This window comes from Delphinapterus leucas, chromosome 3 (genome assembly GCF_059928025.1).
Source record: "Delphinapterus leucas isolate spDelLeu-1000000601 "Yukka" chromosome 3, BTC_Dleu_Yukka2, whole genome shotgun sequence".
Taxonomy (NCBI): domain Eukaryota; kingdom Metazoa; phylum Chordata; class Mammalia; order Artiodactyla; family Monodontidae; genus Delphinapterus; species Delphinapterus leucas.
In genome coordinates, this window is record NC_143131.1 from 90324944 (window position 1) to 90348048 (window position 23105).

At 32.6% G+C, this 23105-nt stretch overlaps 1 protein-coding gene across 15 annotated transcripts in view; it reads left to right on the forward strand.

The window, feature by feature from the left end:
• Window positions 1-23105, forward strand: part of FER (FER tyrosine kinase) — a 476299-nt gene that overhangs the window by 227232 nt on the left and 225962 nt on the right. For 14 of the 15 annotated variants that reach the window (XM_089909164.1, XM_089909159.1, XM_089909160.1 and 11 more), the window contains 2 exons: window positions 6602-6805; window positions 16056-16178. In XM_089909164.1, coding sequence (XP_089765290.1) covers window positions 6602-6805; window positions 16056-16178 — 327 coding nt within the window. The remainder of the gene's footprint in view (window positions 1-6601; window positions 6806-16055; window positions 16179-23105) is intronic. The other variant, XM_089909166.1, reaches the window with a different exon arrangement.

Sequence of the window (23105 nt, forward strand, 5' to 3'; positions counted from 1 at the left end):
AGATGCAACCAGAAAACTACTAGAGCTAATCAATGAATTTGGTAAAGTTGCAGGATACAAAATTAATGCACAGAAATCTCTTGCATTCCTATACAATAATGATGAAAAATCTGAAAGAGAAATTAAGGAAACACTCCTATTCACCATTGCAACAAAAAGAATAAAAAACCTAGGAATAAACCTACCTAAGGAGACAAAAGACCTGTATGCAGAAAATTATAAGACACTGATGAAAGAAATTAAAGATGATAAAAACAGATGGAGAGATATACCATGCTCTTGGATTGGAAGAATAAACATTGTGAAAATGACTATACTACCCAAAGCAATCTATAGATTCAATGCAATCCATATCAAAGTACCAATGGCATTTTTCACAGAACTAGAACAAAAAATTGCCCAATTTGTATGGAAACACAAAAGACCCTGAATAGCCAAAGCAATCTTGAGAAAGAAAAATGGAGCTGGAGGAATCAGGCTCCCTGACTTCAGACTATATTACAAAGCTGCAGTTATCAAGACAGTATGGTACTGGCACAAAAACAGAAATATAGATCATTGGAATAGGATAGTAAGCCCAGAGATAAACCCATGCACATATGGTCACCTTATCTTTGATAAAGGAGGCAAGAATATACAGTGGAGAAAAGACAGCCTCTTCAATAAGTGGTGCTGGGAAAACTGGACAGCTACATGTAAAAGAATGAAATTAGAACACTCCCTAACACCATACACAAAAATAAACTCAAAATGGATTAAAGACTTAAATGTAAGGCCAGACACTATTAAACTCTTAGAGGAAAACATAGGCAGAACACTCTATGACATAAATCACAGCAAGATCCTTTTTGACCCACCTCCTAGAGAAATGGAAATAAAAACAAAAATAAACAAGTGAGACCTAATGAAACTTAAAAGGTTTTGCACAGCAAAGAAAACCATAAACAAGAGGAAAAAGACAACCCTTAGAATGGCAGAAAATATTTGCAAATGAAGCAACTGACAAAGGATTAATCTCCAAAATTTACAAGCAGCTCATGCAGCTCAATAACAAAAAAACAAACAACCCAATCCAAAAATTGGCAGAAGACCTAAATAGACATTTCTCCAAAGAAAATACACAGATTGCCAACAAACACATGAAAGAATTCTCAATATCTTTAATCCTTAGAGAAATGCAAATCAAAACTACAATGAGATATCACCTCACACCAGTCAGAATGGCCATCATCAAAAAATGTACAAACAATGAATGCTGGAAAGGGTGTGGAGAAAAGGGAACCCTCTTGCACTGTTGGTGGGAATGTAAATTGATACACCCACTATGCAGAACAGTATCGAGGTTCCTTAAAATAGTAAAAATAGAACTACCATCTGACCCAGTAATCCCATTACTGGGCATATACCCTGAGAAAACCATAATTCAAAAAGAGTCATGTACTGCAATGTTCATTGCAGCTCTATTTACAATAGCCAGGACATGGAAGCAACTTAAGTTTCCATCGACAGATGAATGGATAAAGAAGATGTGGCACGTATATACAATGGAATATTACTCAGCTATAAAAAGAAACGAAATTGAGTTATTTGTAGTGAGGTGGATGGACCTAGAGCCTGTCATACAGAGTGAAGTAAGTCAGAAAGAGAAAAACAAATACCGTATGCTAACACATATATATGGAATCTGAAAGAAAAAAATGTTTCTGAAGAACCTAGAGGGAGGAAAGGAATAAAGATGCAGACGTAAAGAATGGCCTTGTGGACTGGGTAGGGGGAACAGTAAGCTGGGACAAAGTGAGCGAGTGTCATGGGCTTATATATACTTTGAAATGTAAAATAGATAGCTAGTGGGAAGCAGCCACATAGTACAGGGAGATCAGCTCGGTGCTTTGTGACCACCTAGAGGGGTGGGAAAGGGAGGGTGGGAGGGAGATGCAAGAGGGAGGAGATATGGGGATATATGTATATGTATAGCTGATTCACTTTGTTATAAAGCAGAAACTAACACACCATTGTAAAGCAATTCTACTCCAATAAAGATGTTATTAAAAAAAAAATAGGCAATCAGGGAAATAGAAAGCAGTGGAAGTAAGGTAATATTCGAGTTTGGCCTAGGTGTTTATCTTTTTAAATAAAGTTTTGGGAAGAATTGTATAAGAATGTGAATTTTTTCAGCTTTTAATTCTACCTAATTATTATGATAGACCATAGTTATATTATTAGCTAAAGACTGAACAAACTCAAATTTTCAAAAAGTACAAAAAATTGTTAATTAAGAAATTTGCACATAAGAATTTTGTTGCTTCATAGTGGAAAGTGAACATTAGGTAAAGTATATTTATAATAAAAATAACTAAGCTATCAGTGTATGAAAACAGTGATCAGTTCTACTTTATTGCTAAAAAAAAAATAGAATTTGTCAATTTACAGATAGGTCTTAGTGCCTGTTAACGATGGAACCACTGTTTTACATCCTGTTTGTCTAGCCTGAAGGCAAACAATCATGAAGATCAAATATCCCACATAGTCTTTGTTTTTCATTATTTTAATAATTAACTCATTCAATGCATTCAAAACATAACTGTTTAGAAATTTGCAAAAAAGTGGCAGGAAGAGTATTATTATTCATGTTTTCATTTTATGTTATGCATTTGTTCAACTATCAAACTCTAATTGCTATAAAATACATTTTTCCTACCTATGGTTACATTGCCCTTTCAGTGAAAGTAGCTTTTAGTACCATCAGGCAGATTCCTTTTCAGTAGGCCGATATTTCTCACCCTTTGCAAGTGTTTGGTGCTTCTCATACTTTTGATTATATGACATTTGATTCTTAATCTCCCCATAAAATTTCCCAGTGATATATAGCTTTAAAATTAAAGGGGTCATTATGGAATTTTTGAGAAATGTTTAAAATCCTGTGAGTTACTTGTAGTCCCCATAGAATATTATTATACTAGATCTGAAATAATTCATTACTTAGATTATTAAACTAATAACTAAATTTATATAAGAATATTAAAGAATTAAATTCACTTTTAAGGTTATTAAAAATTCATAAAAACTTTTATGTTAGTGTTGAAGTTTTATTTTGCTTGTTGAAGCTCATTGAGAGGTTTACTTGTATATTTTCTATGCTGTTATATTTTAGTTTTTTTTTTTTTAATGGTTTCGTATTTGGGTGCTTAATTTGAATAAGATTCAGACTTTGATTTTTGTTTTTAAATACTTTTGTCTTTGCCTCTCAAAAAGGATCTCATCTTGTGCTCAAATGTTTGAGATAAAAGCATACAAATCTTCATTGAATTCTTGGGAATTAGCCTGAACTAGGGTAAGAACAAAAATAGCCTTTTATTCTTAAGTCAAGAAAAAAATATTTTCATTTTCTTGTGCTGACTCCTCACTGCATCTTCATTTAAACCAATGTTTTTATTTCACTAAGCTCAGTATGTTTTTGCTGGAATATTCTTTAAGAATAAGGCCCAGGGAAAATAACTAACTAAACAGTTAGCCTAGTCAATCAGAAAAGCTTGTCTTATTAAGTATAACTTGTTAACTGTATTGGATTACTATACATTTTAAAAAGGAGACTTCCCCTTCCCCATATCTTTGGCAAAAATTTTAGATAACTTAATGACAAGGAAAAATCTTTCCCCACTTAGGCTTAGAAAGCTGTGATATTTGAAGTAAAAAGCTTCATTTCATTTTTGATGTAATTATGAAGGCTTTTGGGATGCTGGGATTTTGTTGCTGGTACATCCAGCATTCTATCACTGTCAAGTTTGCAAAATTGTATTGGAATATAATTGAAATCATAGTAATTAAAACGTTCCTTCCAATGTTTCCAGGGAAGTTCCTGAAAGACCTGATAGAACCAGGCAGGGGATAAGTACAGCCTTTCCCTGTGTATGCCTGTCACACATGTACACACACACACACTCATAGTGAGTTCACCTTACATTTCGTAACAGTATTGTCTAGGAGCCAGGAACAGAAGATCTCTATAAGTTTCCCTTCCTACCCAAAAGAAACTAATAAACCCAGAGGACTGACATGTAATCCCTATGAAATAGCAATGTAAGTTCCTTCCTATTTACTCTTTTTTAAACAAAGAAACAAACATAAATTTTTTTTTCCCCAAAATGTATTCCTCACCTTCAAATCCTTAAATGAATTTCTCAGTGTTAGCTCACCTTTTGTATTTCAAATGCCCTTCTGACTTAATGAATTCTCCAGGCTCTTCATTCTCACAATTCTAAATAAATCAAAATTTGGGAGGATAGGTTGATTAGGACAAGAAATCAAGCATGTGATATCCTTGTTTGTGATGCTTTTCTATTATGTAGACCTTTTTTGAGAGATAATAGTAAAAAAGGTTTTTGCCAAGAGGTGACATTGAATTTCTTATTTTATTGATTTTTTTTTCCTCTGGGAAAAAGCAATAAAACACTTTGCCATTGGTGAGACTTGGAAATATTTGTATAACAGTAAAATTTTTAGTATTTTCTGTATTGAAATGCACTGTGACAAAATTTTCAGGAAATATTTAATCATTTTGACCACCTACTTTAAGAATTATAAACTATTAGTATCAGTATACACAAAAAGTTAATTTTGTATGGATTATGCATTTGTTTTTAAAAATAATACTTTTTTAATCTAATAGTTGTGGCTAGTACTTTATATAATTAATTTTTAATCCCATTTTTGGGAACACAATTTAAAATTTCTTTGAAATATAGTATTTATCATATCTACTACTAAAAGAAAAAGGCTTATTTAGCTTATAAACGATTTCCATGTACAGTCACATCATGTATGCAATTAAATAATGAAAGAATATCATAGTGGTAGAAGTAGAAACCAAACTGTGGACTCTTTGAAAAAGTCTGATTGGGATTTCTCAAGGTTTTTTTTTTTTTTTTTTGTGGTACGTGGGCCTCTCACTGTTGTGGCTTCTCCCATTGCGGAGCACGGGCTCCGGACGTGCAGGCTCAGCGGCCATGGCTCACGGGCCCAGCCGCTCTGCGGCATGTGGGATCTTCCCGGACCGGGGCACGAACCCGTGTCCCCTTCATCGGCAGGCGGACTCTCAACCACTGCGCCACCAAGGAAGCCCAAGTTTCTTTTTTTTGTTTTGTTTTGTTTTGTTTGTTTTGTTTTGTTTTTGTTTCTTGTGGTACGCGGGCCTCTTACTGTGGTGGCCTACTCCCGTTGCGGAGCACAGGCTCCGGATGCGCAGGCTCAGCGGCCATGGCTCACGGGCCCAGCCGCTCCGCGGCATGTGGGATCTTCCCGGACTGGGGCACGAACCCATGTCCCCAGCATCAGCAGGCGGACTCTCAACTGCTGCGCCACCAGGGAAGCCCCCAAGGTTCTTTTTTTAAATCAGTCGGATGGGTTTTGGATAATATAAAATGGAACTTTGACCAGTAAGTTTTAAGCCTCTTCGTGTGGTACAAAACAATGCAGGCTGTCTTTAAAACTAGTTCTCATTTACCAGAAAGGTACCATATTTTGTCCCTATGTAGAGTTCATAATATCAACCTGAAAAACCTGATTGATGTGTGAATATTTGTCTTTCATTTATTGTTAATTCTTATTTTTCCAATTTATGACTTTCTTATGAGGCATAGTGCATATTATGTTTTGAGAACGTTAAGGGTTAGTGCATATTATTATACCTTACCCATAAAGTACTCTTACTGCCTGGGGCAATTTAGTTTCTGTGGGTGATAAATATAAGCAAACAAAAAACTTTTTACTTTTTTGCAATCAGAAAATGTGTGATTTCATCTATTATTAATTAGAAACTTTTCAACGAAATATAACTAGCTCTTAGTTATCTCTATTTGTTATTAGCACTTGGCCTCCTAAAATAACAGATAATTTGCTTTCCTGCTGTGCTCATAACTTATATTCCTCCCTTGTTTTTGCCATATGTTTGTAATTGAACATTGGTGGTTTCAATGAAGCTATTTCACCTAAGGCTTTGTCTGCCATTGCTGTACAGGATCAGGACCAGCCATGTGGCAGAGGTAATGGTTAAGGAAGTCAGGGGAATAAGGATAAGAATGAGAAGGCACAGCAACAGAGCAGCGTCAAATGAAGACTTAGTGCTCCTGGGACCCATGACATGGACAGTCCACAACCCATGTGATTAAGAGTTAATTCCATAAAAAGATATAACTCAACTTTTAAAATGAAGTTATTTTATGATAAATTTCTCTGATCATACTCTCTTTTCATCATAATTCTCTGATTGAAAAATTTTAAATATATGGATTTATTTTATGACATGGTGAATAAGACTATAAGTGCCAACTCTAAATGTTGATGTTTTGTGTACCTATGTATGATAGATAGAAAAAACAAATAACCTTCAAGTATTTAAGGATATGTATTTGTACTAAGCTTCAGCACCAGTGCTCTAGGACATATTTTCTTTAAAAATTATGAAAATTTCAGATTCATCATATAACTTTTAATTGGTTAATTAAAGGGAAGAACATAGGTAAGAAGTATTTATAATTGCTGTTAGCTTTACCAGAAAAAAATTGCTATTTTCTCTAATTTAGTTTTTTTTCAATATTTGCTCAAGTTCTGTGATACGATCCCCATAATTGAGAAGCCTCTGGCAGAACAGGATTGGTACCATGGTGCAATTCCCAGAATAGAAGCGCAAGATCTGTTAAAACAACAAGGAGACTTCTTGGTCCGAGAGAGTCATGGGAAACCTGGTGAATATGTCCTTTCTGTATTTTCTGATGGACAAAGGAGACACTTTATCATACAATTTGTTGATGTACGTTTCCAATTTAGTTTATATGTATATTTTGATATAGTTAATTGAGGTATAATTGTAATAAATGATGAATAATTTGTGATAAATGCCTGTAACACTAACTTTAGCGTTTAATTTTTCTTTTTTCTGAATTCCGTAAGTAGAGTGCTTTAAAATTCACTAAAATTTTAACCTTTTTAAGGAAATACATATTTTAAAATTTAAAGTTAAGAATAGTTGTTACAATTTACATTAAATTTAAATACATAAATATTTAATGTTTTAAGTTAACTTTGAACATTAAAGATCCTTTATATTAAAAATAAAAAGAAATAATGTGATTATCATAATTTTTTTAGAGAAACTTAATTATGAATTTTATGCTCTTGAAACCAGCCCTTGAAATTGCTCAAAAATGTTACCATGAGAGATTTTTAAGAATATTTTATTAAATAGTAATAATGAAATACCTTAATGAATGGGACAGTGATAGTTGAATTGTTTTTATGATTCTTTGAGGATTAAGGGTTTTTTTCCACTTATGTATAAGCTATTATTTGTTGGCATTAATGAACAATAAATAGAAATCGAAGAAAAATTTTTAAAATGATCTGGGCATATTGCTTGTTCTAATACTGATTTATTTATTGAAGTTTAAGTATTGTAAACTTATTTGTTACATTCTTTATTAAGCACTCAACAGATGAAGAGTGATCTCAAAATTTTGTTTAACTTTACCCACTGAGAAATTTTTAATATTTTTGTCATAGGAAGGAATTGATGCCTCTATTTGTCATTTTTTACCCCATCATATCAAATGGCATGCATTTTCAAGCTGGCTGTCTGTAGGATTTCAGTTTATGTTCAGGCACTATAGTGATGCTAAGTACCGTACAAGAAGATTGAACCATTATCATTAGATGAACTTCAGAGGGTTTTAGGAACATATATGTTCAAGTTCATATATAGTTCACATATATATAAGTTCTAGTGATAATATATATTGCATATTATATTATCTATATACTATATAGATATAATTCTGAGGTGAAATTCACATACCATAAAAGTAACCATTTAAAAGTTGCATTTGGTATAGTCACATCTAGGGATTATATTTAAATGAAAATAGATGCTGTTCAAATGGGTTAAAATAAGTATATTAAAGTATATATTATAATTTTCATACTACTTGTTAATTTTGCATAGTATTCAGACTTCAACTTGATAATTATATTTGCCTACTCTTATACATCCAACCTGTTTCTAATAGTATCTCATCCCTTACTTTCTTTAAATTTGTATGTGCCTTTAAATTATGGAGGTAGATAACCTTCCTTATTACAACCAATGACCATGTTGACAATATTTATAAAATGGTATGAGAATTGTAGAAGGAAAGATGGTAGGTAAACTATAAACTACAACTTATATGAATGTTTCCTTCTATTTTCTAAGCTCTAAAGGTTACTCTTTGAAATATGCCGTACATTAAATGAGACTGAAATATTTCCCTTATTACCTCTTGTAGTTTAAAATGTAACTGTAGGAATTTAACTTAGTACTTTTAGAAACAAAATGGAAAGGGTCCACTTGCAAATTATCACTTGTCTTTAATATTGCCATTTTGTTTTAAGTAACTAAAGTGAACAGCATAATATATTCTAAAAATAAGATATTGTTACAAGTTCACATTTAAAGGCTTTATTCGGCTTCCTCTGTCATTGAAATTTTGCAAAGATCTCTTTTAAAGAAGAGAGTACTTGTATTTCTGTAAATGCCTCAGGTTTTCCACTGCCTAATTTTATTTAATTTGCCCTCATTATATAATGTTGAGTTCTTCAATCAGTTGAAAAATAAGAGTTTTAAGGTGAAATCGACTGTTTGGGGAAATTTTAATTCTTTTTCTTCTTGTGGAGGTGAATCTTACTTGGTCTAAAATTATCCCATTTCCTTCCTCATATACCTGTTGTCTGGAAGGGGTTTATAAATGGGGGAAGTCATTACCAGATATTTAATGATTGCCTATTATATTCCAATCAATGAATTTATAATCGATTAGTAGATTATAAAAGCTGTACATAAATGTGGGGTCAGGTGTCCTAAGTGAGGAAGACATAAAGAAATATAGGATTTTGTGGAAAAAAAGTCACATAGTAATCAATGAAAACTTGGGTTTCAGGCCCAGATATGTACTTTACAAGCTCTGGTTTAGGAAGTAATTGGGGGTAATAGCTGATACACTGATGGTGAGAGTCAAACAGTGAATATATTCTTTGTAATGTGTGAAGTGCTATGCAGATCATTAGGCATTTTTACCATTGTTTGAACACTTTATTTGGAAAAACATACAAATGTACTTTGTATGAAATATCAGTGTAATTGGAAAAGTTAACTTAAAAATTTTCTTTTTGGTTCCTATTGAGATTTATTTGTGAAATTTAAATAGTAATGAAAGTATTATTTTAGAATTTATATATTTAAGTTTGAGGTATTCATTGATCACAAATAACGTTATTTTTAGCAACATTATCTCTGTCAACTAGAGTCTAGTTTGGCAGTTGTTTTGAAGCTTTATTTTTGTATGCATATCACAGTTATTTTTTTTAACATGGTGTGAAACTCTGCATGCTGTGAACATTATGACTGATCAAGATGGATGCAGATACTTTAGATTTTTACATTTTTTACTACTCTAGCAGAGAATATCTGGTGTTTTAGCTAGTTCAAGCAAGGAGAACTGTACTTTTTATTGGACACTAATTACATTAATTTCATAAAGCCAGATATATTAAGCATAGCTAAGTATCTGAATCTCAGTGTAATTCTAGTGTTATTTACTGACTTATTCCATAGTTACTAACCTGTTTATGGTGCTTGATGTAAAGCCACAGTTAGAGTTTGTACCTAAAACTGTTTATCTTTTGTCATAAATATTGACAGATTTTCTTAGAGATTCAAATAGCATTGTTTCATTTGATAAGTTAATATATAATCAAATCCTTGCTTTTGTATAAGGTAAACAAAAAGAAGTGATAAAACAAAGTACTTCAGAAAAAAACTTTTTGTGCTATTATTAATAGGAAAATACCAATTCATATTTCTCTAATTTTATTTATCTGACACATATTTGCTAAAAACACATTTTGGCAGAGTATCATGTTATGCAGTGTAGGGAGGTGAAACTGAAAATGTATGGCCTACTGCTCGGTGAGCTTAAGACCTGCTAGGTGAGACATTAGTAGAATTCATGAACAGAGAAACATTAAAGATGCAAATTTAAGGATAATTGAGCCAGACATTTGAATTAACATCTGGTGATGAATTTAAAAATCACAACATAGTAAATATTTTAAAATAAAACCTGGGGGAACATCCTCTAGGTAATGGCATATCATCCTTTTTTATTTCTTCATTCATTTCAATCAAAAAATACTAATTGAGCAAGTATTCTATAGAGTCCAGGGATATGGGCCAATAAAACAAAAATAGCACAGAAGTGGAGGCTGTGAGTAGTTACTATGTGAAATTGGGTAGCTCAGTGTATTGTATCATCAGTTCATTCAACAGATATCTATTGGATGTGTATCATGTGCTGAGTTTCACTTTAAAGTGATGGATGTAGTCTCTGAATGTACCAGACAGGTTTACTTTGTTTTTTTTGCCACAATCTCTAGGCTCTTTGAACTACCTTTTAAATTCATACTGTGGATCTTAAGAAAGACTAAGTGAAAGTATATACAGACCCAAAACTTGTTTGCATGACAATTCCAAGTTTGTGTTCTTATCCTTGTACACTTAAGATTATTTTAACTGTTTTACTCCAGCCATTTAAAGATTCAAGAGAAGGCAATACGTTCCTTGAAGTCAAAATGAAATCAGCATAAGATATCATTTTCTGTGCCCCAGACACACAATTAGGGACCTAGGGGACTTCCTTCTTAACAATAAAGCAAAGCCATTCCAAATCCTTATTAATTAGTTTCCAGGAAATACTAATTGAGTGAGTACTTTTAAGACCCAGAGATATAATGGTGGAGCTTACAGTCTAGTGGGGAGGCTCACGGTCATTCGTAAATCACACGCAATATATGTAATTATAAACTTTATTAAGTGCTGTAAAGATACACAGTGCTATGAACGCTTTTAACTGGAAAACTTAAGGAAGTTACGTTTGAGACAACATCTGAAGAGTGAATGAAAGTTAACTAGGAAAAGCCTTACCAAAATGTTATTAATCTTATTCCTCAGATTCCCCAACAATCCTTCCTGTTTACTGGTTTAACTAGTAATATAACTAGTCAATGTGCTTTTTTTATTTGAGAAAGCTAAAATTTATGTTTTACATTTTTATTGTTGGGTATTACCCAAAAAAGGAGTGTTCTAGCCTTTTGTTTTTATTCAACTTATTCATCTTGGCCTATTTCAGAAATGATTTTCCCTCTTTCCTTTTTATTTTTTTCTTATGCGTGCTTATCCTTGATGGTTTCTCAGGAGATCTACTCAGATCTACTACTACTACTACTCAGATCTACTCAGATCTAATATTTCAAATTACACATTCATTGAATCCCCTTTTCATTTTTGTGTGGTTATTCTGTTCTGTCTGACTTCCTTGCATAATAATAGTCCTCTGCAAATATGTGTAGCAACAAAATCTGATTCTACTTTTTATTGTTTTTCATCTATATGCATGATTGATTCTTAAGTAGCACAGTGATAAATCACGAATGAATTCTAGATATAGTGAATGTTTTAAAAACAAAAATATTGCATACTCTTAGTAAAAATTCAGAAATATGTATCACGGAACATGTGCTTCACAGTTAATACCCCCTTACGGGCTCACTGTGTATTCTTTGAGATCTTAAAAATATATTTTAATTGTGTGCAACTATGTAATTCTTATTTTACAAAGATTGATTCATAACATATTTTTTATTTATATTTTTTAATAATATATTACATGGTTTTTTAAAATGTAATACAAATGACTATTAACAAAATGATCTTCGTAGGAATTTGTAGAAATTTATTTTTTACTACTATTTTTTATTGCTTCTTTTGGAATTCACATAAGAGATCATTAGTAGCTCCAAAGAGAAATCTCTTATTTGAAAGTTAATGTGGATTCTCTCTGTCACATTATTAGTAAAGCCATGTAGAAAAAATTTAAAAAGAATTCTCTGTATGTGAACCCAACCTCAGGTCATCTGAACTATAAGAAATTTACACAGATTTGTACAAAGTCAAATGTAATATTCAGAATTTTGAATGTATCAAGAAACAAGTCCTTAACATTTTTGGTGAATGTATTCTTTTTTTATTTTTAATTGTAGTACAGTTGACTTCTAATATTACCTTTGTTCCAGGTGTACATCATAGTAATTTGATATTTGTGTACACTACAAAATGATCACCATAAGTCATTACCATCTGTCACTATACAAAGTTATTACAATATTATTGACTATATTCCCTATCCTGTACAATACATCCTCATGACTTATTTGTTGTTTAGCTAGAAATATGTACCTCTTAATCTCCCTTACCTATTTCTTTCATCCCTCTACCCTCTTCCCCTCTGGCAACCACCAATTTCTTCCCTGTATCTATGAGTCTGTTTCTATTTTGTTATGCTTGTTTGTTTTGTCTTTTAGATTCCACATATAATATTTATCTTTCTCTGACTTATTTCACTTAGCATGATACCCTCTAAGTCCGTCCATGTTGTCACAAATGGCAAGGTTTCATTCTTTTTTATGGCTGAGTAATATTGCATTGTGTGTGTGTGTATCTTGTTTTTTATGCATTCTTCTTTATCCATTCATCTATTGATGGACACTTAGATCTCTTCCATACCTTGGTTATTGTAAATAATGCTGTAGTAAACGTAGGGGTGCATGTATCTTTTCTAATTACTGTTTTTATTTTCTTCAGAAAAATACCAAGAAGTTGAATTGCTTCATCATATGGTAGTTCTCTTTTTAGTTTTTTGAGGAAACTCCAAACTTTTTTCCATAGTGGCTGCACCAATTTACATTCCCACCAGCAGTGCATGAGGGTTCCGTGAATGTTTTATTCTTGACCTTAGTTGCTTAGGTGGACTTTATAAGCAAACAGCCATAGCATCATTTTTAGATTCATTACATTATCTTCGTCTTTAAGGAAGTGAATTAATTGGTTTTGCACTGTTTTAGGACTCAGAACTTCACTGATGTCAGAGGAATTGTTTTAAACAAATACTTGCTAGGAATCAGTTTCTCATTTTAGCCCATGAAGGAAGTACTGCTGCTTGTATTACTCACTGTATTAGTTCATCATGATTACTGCATCAATGGCAGAAAACTACCTTTAGATTAAAAACTAGATATGTTCTTAAGAAAGGGAAACTGAAAATTCCTATTATTTTATTCTCTATTTCTCTAGTTATAAGAGGTATATTAGAAATTTATATAAGGCTTTATGACATTAGTGGCTGACTTTAAAATTTCATTCTGTGTGAACTTCATCTCATTACTTACTTTTTATTAAACATTCTACAGGGGCATCTTGAGTTTGTGTGAGTGTGTGAACTTTCCAGTATTCACTTCTATGTTAAGTTGTCTTAGTTTAACTTTATAGTCATTTTATATGCATTTCATTTCATTTATTTCACACACTTTTATTTATCCAGGCAATATATGCCAGGCACTGTTCTTGACCAGAGGGATACTCAGATGAACAAAACAAAGATAAAAATTTATCATCTCATGAGCTTATATTCTAGAGGAGGAGATAGGCAATAAACAAGATACATAAGTAAAATATATGTGATGTTAGATAGTGATAAATTCTAAGGAGAAAAATTTAGTAAGGAAAAGGAGGTAAGAAGTTTAGTTGGGGTGAGAAAATGGATATTGGATGGCCTGAGTAGACCTCACTGAAAAGGTGACATTTGATGAAAGACTAGAAGGAAGTAAGGGAGCCATTACCCAAACGGCCATCCAAGGAACTATTTCAAGCAGCAAGTGTAAACTCCCTGAGGAGGGAATGTGTGTAGTGTGTTTATAAAACAAGAAGAAAATGAGTGTGGCTGGAGGGGACTGAGGGGGGATGGGGGATTTGGTAAGAGATGAGGTGACAGAGATGATAGAGGACAGATTAGAGGGCCCTAACGACCATGGTAAAGACTTAGGCTTTTATTCTGAGGGAGGTAAAAATTTTGTGCGAAATAATGGAATGGTCTGTTATAACAGGATTTCCTGGCTCTTTATTAAGAGACTGAAGAAAGACAGAGGGAGAAACTGTGTGTGTGTGTGTGTGTGTGTGTGTATGTGTGTGTGTGTATATATATATACACACACACACATACTTCATTGAGGAATAATAAGCAAATATAATTGTATATATGTAAAGTGTACAACATGATGATTTGGTACACATTGTAGAATGATTGCCAAGATCAAGGTAATTAACACAACCATCATCCCACGTAATTAACTCTTTTTTTGTGTGTGTGTGTGAATGCTTAATATCTACTCTCAGGAAATTTCAAGTATACAAGACCATATATTTGGTTCAGATATTACTGTTATTATTACATGTTACACATCTATAACATTTTACCTTTCTTCATGTCTTATTTTCATATAAGAATGCCTTCTAGGATATTTGGTTATTTACAGATAATCATTATTCCTTGAGAACATGTAATTTACACTTTTAAGTGTCCTTTGAAAATGTTTCTTATCATATATCCAGATTTGGAATTATTTTTGTAATCCAAGGTTTATTATTTGTATGATGACTTAATAATTGAGTGTGTACTGTATACTAAGCAGTGGTTTGCATGTTAATACTTGTTCAGGCCTCACATTCTGTGAGGACGTCCAAATATTATTTCTGTTTTGAAATAAACTGAGACATTGAGAGAAATTGCTCAGTGCATTGCACATCTAGTAATAGACTACTGTCCTTAGTGTGAAATATTCTTAAATATCTTTACTAATATATCATAGCAGGTCTGGCTGTTGTATGCAACAATTCTTTAGTCAGTTTATTAACAACTGCCTTGAATTGACCCTTAACACAAACTGCCTTGAGTTGAACTATATAGTTAAGTGTTAAAATAAGCTAATGCATGTTTGTTCCTCACTTGATGAAACGAAAATATTCATTTAAAAAGCTGTATATAAATTAGATTCTGATAAATTGAATCTAATTTTATATTATGGAAAAGGAACTTTGTATTTTTTTATCCTTTAACTGGGAAAATAATCTTCCAGTAATGTAAATAGTATCCAAATTTAGAGAGTTTTGAAATTTCTTATTTCCTAGCATAGAGTTTTCTTAAAATGGAGCATGTTTGTATCTGTATTTGTACACATCACCCGTATATATACAGGTGAATTCTTTGTGAACAATCAAATGGAAGCCTTTATTACATCACACTGTATTGTAACACTTTTTGCATTGAAAAATAGGCCCAATAAGATATTTTTTCTTTGCTAAACTTATTGCCATCAATTCATCCCTATGATTACTGACCTACATGCCTGTTTGAAATATGAAGACAGAGGAAAGGGGTCTTGACAGAGTTTGGCAAAATGTTACTAACTTGATGTTTTGAAATCAAAAAGTGCTACGATTTGACTATGCTGATATATGCAGTTTTGTGTCTGCTGCATTTTATTTCTTTATCAAATATAAGTGAATGTGAATGACTGTGTGATTTTGGTGAAAGAATAATACATGAATAACCCCAGTGTAGAAAAACCAATCAATACTGTATTGATAAAAGGGAAATAAATGATCATCAGAGGTATTCTTAAAATACTTATTATTATATTGGATATACTTCCTCAGCCTTTTGACATTATTTTTTATCTCGAAAATTTTATCAAATGGAACATATAAGCAAACATATATACACATATTTCTTGTTCCTTAACTTAAATGTATCCCATGCTTTATTTCCTTTGGTTATTATTTTAGCAAAATGCATTCCAGGTCAGTAAGTTTTTCTTTTTCATCTTTTTTAATAATCTGAATTATATTTAGTCATTATGAAAATTAATTTCTTGATGCAAAGGTAAATTTTTTTAGCATGTTGGAATTTTTTTTATTTTTACCATTGTAACCATTTTTAAGTGTATAATAGTTCAGTAGTGTTCAGTATCTTCACATTGTTGTGCAATAATAGTTTTTCTTAAATGGAACTTTATTGATGAATGTAATGTTGCTGAAGCAATGTCTTCATATTTATTCTACTTTATTGTCCTTTCTCCAGAACATGTATCGTTTTGAAGGCACTGGGTTTTCAAATATCCCTCAACTTATAGACCATCACTATACAACAAAACAGGTCATCACTAAGAAATCAGGTGTAGTTTTGCTGAATCCTATTCCTAAGGTAGGTGCATATATTCACCTTTTTTTTTTGAGACTGCTTTGTGAGTTATTCCCCACAATAAATAAAGTTCTTAGATTATTTATAGAAGTTTGGAAACAATTATAGTCAAAACATGGAATTTCCTTGGTTTTATTAAGATGGGAGATGGGTTACCTTTTTATTCAGTGTTTGCAAATGGCCTGTTTTTTTTCTTTTTCCTTCCCAGTTTTTCTTGAAAGACTGAAGGCCTTCCTTCACACTATAAGGTTCAGACTTTAAAGGCTCAGTTTATAAAAGATTCTGAGATGTAGAAGTCAAAGAAAATGTCCAGCAATCAAGAGTAAATTAGAATTTTAATTTTGGGTGTTAAGGTTACAATATATTATAAGACACTGGAATTTTTTAAAACTACACTACTCTTCACAAAGGCAGTAAACCATAACTTCACTATGTACAACCAGGTAGCTGGGCGAGAGATTGTTCTAGGTCATTTTTACCTCTAAGATATATCATAGAACAGATTGCTTTCATGAGCTTTAAGAGATTTGCGAGGTAGGGAATGGGTATGAGGCAGGTTTGTGTTTTTAAGGTAAAACCTGTGGGGCCTGGCCTGGGAGGAACAATGGAGCTGGCTTAACTTCTGAGCACTTTTAATGTTCCAGGAATTGGGTTGGGGTCAACAAAAGTCCCTTTCCTTTGGGGGCCGTCTCATGTGAAGAACAGTGTAGAAATAGGAAAGTCATAAAACCTGGTAGGTTAATATTTGCTGACTTGAGGTTTACATATCTAGGGATGACTTTTAATATGAAGCAAGTGTTATTCCCAAGAATGCTAGTATATAATCCAAATTCACCTAAAATTTAAAAAACTTTTAAAACTTAAAAAACAATTGTTATATTTCCCTTTGTTAGTCTGGAACATAGTGTCTATAGTTGTATTATATTACTCAGTCTTTATTGAGGGGCTGAGTTTTAACATTCTGCTCACAGAAGATTTTAACAGTCAGTTGCTAAATATTAATTCTGTGGCTAAGGAATTGTCCTTCTTGCATAATTTTCTGGAATTATGAGATGGGCTCATTCTTTGTTCATATTTTTCCAGTCACTTTTTTTTACGTTTAATTGCAAAAAAAACCCTATAAAAATTCTCCTTTAGTCTGGAACAGGTTGTCATATTTTAACTCTAGTAAAAAAAAAAAAAAGGTCTATTAATGTTTTCTCTTTCATCAATGAATAACTCCTGTTGTTTTACAGAATTCTAAGAGTTCTTTTTTTTAGTTAAGGTCATCTATTCTCATGGCTTCATTTACTATTAATACATCAGTGACTTGCAAATTTATATTTCCAGCTCAGATATATATCTTTCCCATATCTAAAAATTTTCTACTTTTCACCTAAAACTGAGTTTATCACTTTTAAGTACAAAATTTGTTCTTCCTTTTTAATAAGTGGTACCACCAAATACCTAGCTGCTCAAACCATAAATCTGGGGGTCCTTTGACATCTCTTCACCACTGCCCTTCCTCCAGCACTTTAAGTGACAGGAGTTTTGTATACTTAATTGTACATGTAAAAGTTTGAACTCAATTCCAGTATATCCCAATATGAAGTAAAGTTCACTGCAGTGAAGATACTTTTTACTGCGTTAGGTTAATGAGATACACCTGAGTTTTCAGAGATAGTGACGTCTCATTTCACAAGCCAACCTAATATTTACATTGTCTCCTTGCTTAGCCAGGTCTAAACTGAGAGATCAAAGCCATAAAAGAGGCACATAAAAATGCTCATCTGGGCTTGGGTAGGAGCATATAATTGCAAATAAAGCTATATCCCTCATAATATAAAATTGTCCATGAAATGAGCTTAGATAAATGGAGTAGATTCCCTGGACTGTTACATAGCCAATTATTCTCTTTCTCCCAAACCCCCAGCACTGGCTGTGGAGCTGAATATCCCATCATTTTATAGCACTATCTATGAAAATAACTAAACTGAAAGCTATAGAAGATTAAGGGGCTACATATGATTGTTTTATGAGGTAGAAATTCGAAGTTAATCTAGCTATTAACCTGATCTAAAGTACTGATATTTGAAATATGCAAGTAATTATCTGTGTGTGGTAAATATTGGTATGCATTTGATTTAAAGAATCATATCACTCTTTTAAAAGAAAATCACAAAGCAGAGGTTATGAAAGTAGATAATTTTCAATTATGAGTGGAGAACAAATTGATATGGATTTTTTTATGGTGGTATTATCTGTTATGTATCTTCCTTTGGGAAGTGTTTGTACTCTTATAACTGGAATCTCTTTCTTGATTTAATTTGTGTAAGAAGTTAATGTCTTTGACCATATAATGTGCTGTAAAACATCTAATTTCCATCTTGCCAGACTTCAATTTTAGCCTACATAAAGAATGCTATTTTGGTCTCAATATAATTTCTGTTTATAGTAACTGACTTCTCTCTTTCCATTTATTTCTCTCTTACCCATGAGAATGTATGTATAACATCATATGCCTAACTAGAGGACACAGTGGCCAAGGGAGTCTGTTTCTTATCTCCAGAGGTACAGGAAACTACACAATCTAAATTAGAGAAAGTATTTAACTTTCTCATGATAATAAAGCTAATGAGTGCCCTACCCACTCATGCCCACCCTCCACTGGCTGATTTCTCCTCACTACCTCCCAAAGCCTGTGTAAAGATATGGGAGTGAAGGTCATGTTGTACACGGGTTTTTGATCACTCATAATCATCATCTTTATAATTAGGAAACACTTCGGGATGCACAGGACCTGTTCTTTATTTAGTTTAGTCTCTGTTCAAATGTCATTTCATCAGAGAGGCCTTTTCTGACTACCATGTGTGAAATAACACCTTACCTCCTTATGTTCCCCTCTTCTTAATTTCTCTTTGTTATGGTTATGTTTACCTGACATTATATTGTATGATGTATTTTTAGTTGTCTGTCTCCCCCAAGAGAAATGTAAGTTCCATAACGGCCAGAATTACATTTAATAATCAGTGCAACTATATCTGCAGTACCTAGAACAGTGCTAGCCCCTAGTAGGTGTTCAGTAAATATTTTTTGAAGAATTTAATTTAGTGACCAATTCCTAGAAGCCATGTACTTCCAAGCTTTTTATATGCATTAACTGTATATATTCCTATGAAGTAAGTATTGTTATGAACCCCATTCAATTATAAATCAGGAACTGAAGCTTAAATGGTAAATGACTTGCACAAGATAACACAACTCTTAAGAGGCAGAGCTGGGATTCGAGCCCGTGTTCTTAACCATTATCTGTCTAGATTGTAGAGTCTAGATTTTAGAGACTTTAGAGAAAAAAATGTTTATTTTAAGGAACATGGATGCGGGTTTAAGGGAAATGAAGAGTCTTTGATTCCATAAAATGTCAAATTGAAAAAGTCTTTAACATAGCAAAATATAGGTCTCTGTAAAAGGTAAATTATTAAACAGTAATATCAGGTGACAGAGCTGGGATTTTAGGTAAAATATAGGACTTTGTAAGATACAGGTAAGGAAGACATCTAGTTCAACTTTAACATTTAAATGGTGCCTTGAAAGTTTGTCTTTGTTAAGTTTAACATTTCTTCAGATTTAGCTGTTTAAAACATTTTTTTCTTTCTGAATGGAAGTTAAAGTTCATGATTAAATTCAGGCAAGTTAGGAGTGAGTTGCTAAGTTGAACCTTAGACAAATGACTTGCCTGCCAGCTTAAATCAAGTAATTGTGGCTTTTTGATCAGAATTTGGTATAGCATGCCAGAATATTAGAAACAGATTTTTGCGAGGAGAGTAAATCTTTCTGTGACTGAAACTAACTTGTCATAAGGTTCCTGATAACAGCATTCTTGATCAAACACATGCAAACAAAGAACAGTTTATGAGAGGAGAGCTTGAAGTTTCAGATCACTTAAAGACTATTCATTTTACTTTATACTTGAGTAATACAGTTACTTCTTCCAGTACTTACCAGATGACTGGTTTTTTATAAAAGGATGTAACTCAGGAAAAGTCAAATTTTCTCTGTGGATTTTGGAAACTGTAAAATACCATATACTTTCCTGTTTAAAAACTTTTTTTACAGGACAAATATATCAGAACAGAAGGCAAATTTGGAAGACTTTAAATTGTGAAGGAAGAAAAAAATACATTTATTGAGTATATAGTCTGTTGATAACACTCCACTTCTATTATTATTTTTTTTTGTGGTACGCGGGCCTCTCACTGTTGTGGCCTTTCCCGTTGCAGAGCACAGGCTCCGGACGCTCAGCGGCCATAGCTCACGGGCCCAGCCGCTCCGCGGCATGTGGGATCTTCCCGGACCGGGGCATGAACCCGTGTCGCCTGCATCGGCAGGCAGACTCTTAACCACTGCACCACCAGGGAAGACCCCACTTCTATTATTTTAAAAATATTTTCAACAACTGTGAACTGAGTAGTATTATTATCCCCATTATTAGGTGAGGAAACTCGGAGGTTGTAATGAACCTAAACCACATTTCTCGTAAATTTCAGAGTCGTGACCTGAAAATGATTCTGTTCTGTTCATCATCTTTTTACTACAACCCCAGCTAGCATAAATTTTAATCTATAGTCTTAGTAACGTCAGTAGTTCAAGAACAATTGTTTTCTGTATTTCGGTATTCTAGCAGTATATAACAGTGAACTTGACAGTTATGATCCCATCCCGTATGAAACTTAGTCTAACAAGAACTATAATAGCATGTTGTGCTAAGGGAAATACAGAATATATTTGAATGTTTAGCCTTCATTTAGCATAGTTTGGGAAGTCAAATTAAACTTGGATTTTAGGCTTGTTCCATTTAATAAAATAAAAGAATCTTGTTATAGCACATAAAATATATAGACTGACTTTCAGTTTTTTATCTCAAACTTTACCAGCAGATAATTGTGAGGAGGAGCAATGTTGGTATCAAAAAATTAATGGACCTTGGAGACCACTAATGTTTCTTCTTATGTGATCTCTCAAAGGTATTTCATGCTTAAGTCTTCCTCAGACTTTCTCAAATATCATAATATTTTTAGTCTGAGGAGCCAAGTTTTTTGGGAGATATGAACATTCTTCTTATCCATCCTATAAATAGATGAAGGATGACGGGATTAGGCAGATGGTGCCCAAGTGGTTAAAAGAAAAGTCATTGGACTTTTTTTAATGCAGATTGAAAGATAGGATTTGGTATTTACAGCACAAACATTGCCTGAAGTGTATCATTTCGTCATTTTAAAGTATTTACAAAATCTTCTATATATGTATGGACGCTGGGAAACATAGAAATATACAAGAAAACATATAAGAGGATCTCTGGTATGAACAGGGTTGCATAACTTAACATTATTTCCTTGTTCCCTGTTGGAGACCATAGAACAATAACAAAAGAATAACAACAACAAAATTAAAAATCTATAAACTGCATTTTTCATGAAACTAGGGACTGTATATTATCCACAGACTTAAAAGTACATGTTTAGGTAGCCAAAAGCAACTTAGATTGGGCAGAAGTTGTGTAGCACAAAGTTAAGAAAAGACGTGATCAAAGAACCAAGTTGCTGTAGACCTTACCAAGCTCCAGCAAAAATACCTGTTGAAAGGGAGGAATTTACCCTAGATGTCTATATTCCTTGCTTGCATCAATGAATGCAGGACATGTGTGGGGAAAATAAAGTTTTATATATAGCTTAAGTGATGCGGATGAAACTGCCCTTGGAGGAAAATTCAGAGCCTTAAAAGCTTAACATGGACAAAACAAAAAGAATGAAATAAATGAGTTAAGCATCCAACTCAAAAAATTAGGAGAAAAATCCACAGTTAAATAAAAGGAAAGCAGAAGAAAGAAACTAACAAAGGTAAAAGCATAAAGGAATGAATTAGAAAATGGGAAAACAAAATATATATAATAATTCCTTTTTAAGAGATCAACAGAAAATTAAAATACTTGCTAATCTATTCATGAAAACCCATACCACAAGGGGCACATACCATAATCTCTTTAATATATAAAGAACCTCTAGAAATTAATAAAATAAAGACAATCAAATAGCAAAATTGGCAATGGGCATGAGTGGATAGTTCAAAAAATAAAAATACAAATGGCTTTTAAAATATGACAGATGATTACATTACTTAGTAGAATAAAGGAAAATTAAGACTATAATGAGATAATTTTTTACCTATCAGATTGGCATAAACTCAGTTTAATAATTCACTTTCTTGGCAAAGATGTGCAGATAAAGACCCTTAGATAATTTGGCAATGGGGGTATAAATTAGAAAAACCTCTGTAGAAGGCAATGTGACAGAATCTATAAAAATTATAAAAAGTATATACCTTTGACTTCTACAATAGCAATAACAATAACACTTCTACAATTTATCCTTTAGTTATATTTGTATATATATGAAATGATATCAGTATAAGGTTATTCACTGCAGCATTGTTTGAAATATCAGGAGATTGGAAATAATTAAATGTTCATTAACAGGAGTCTAGTTACATCAATTATGGTACCTCATCCAATGGAATACCATAAATGAGAAAGCATCTATGTACTGGTTGGAGAGAGTTCCAAGATATATTGCTAATAAAAGGAATTAAGCTAAAAAACAGAGTATATATTATGTTATATTTTATATGAGACATATGTGAGTATAAGATTATATGTCTGAATTTGCTTTTATATGATAAAGAAATTTTATATACTCAAACTAATAATGATGTTGATGTATAACAGGGGTTACATGTTTTGGGAGGAGGTTGAAATGGCAATAGAGGTATTAAGGGAAACTTTTTAGAGTCTAAATTTGGTATTTTTCACTTTTAAAAAACACTGTGAGTGTATTACCCCTTCAAAAGTTAAATTTAAAAAAAGTATTTTTTTTTGGCTTAAGTGTAGTTAAAATT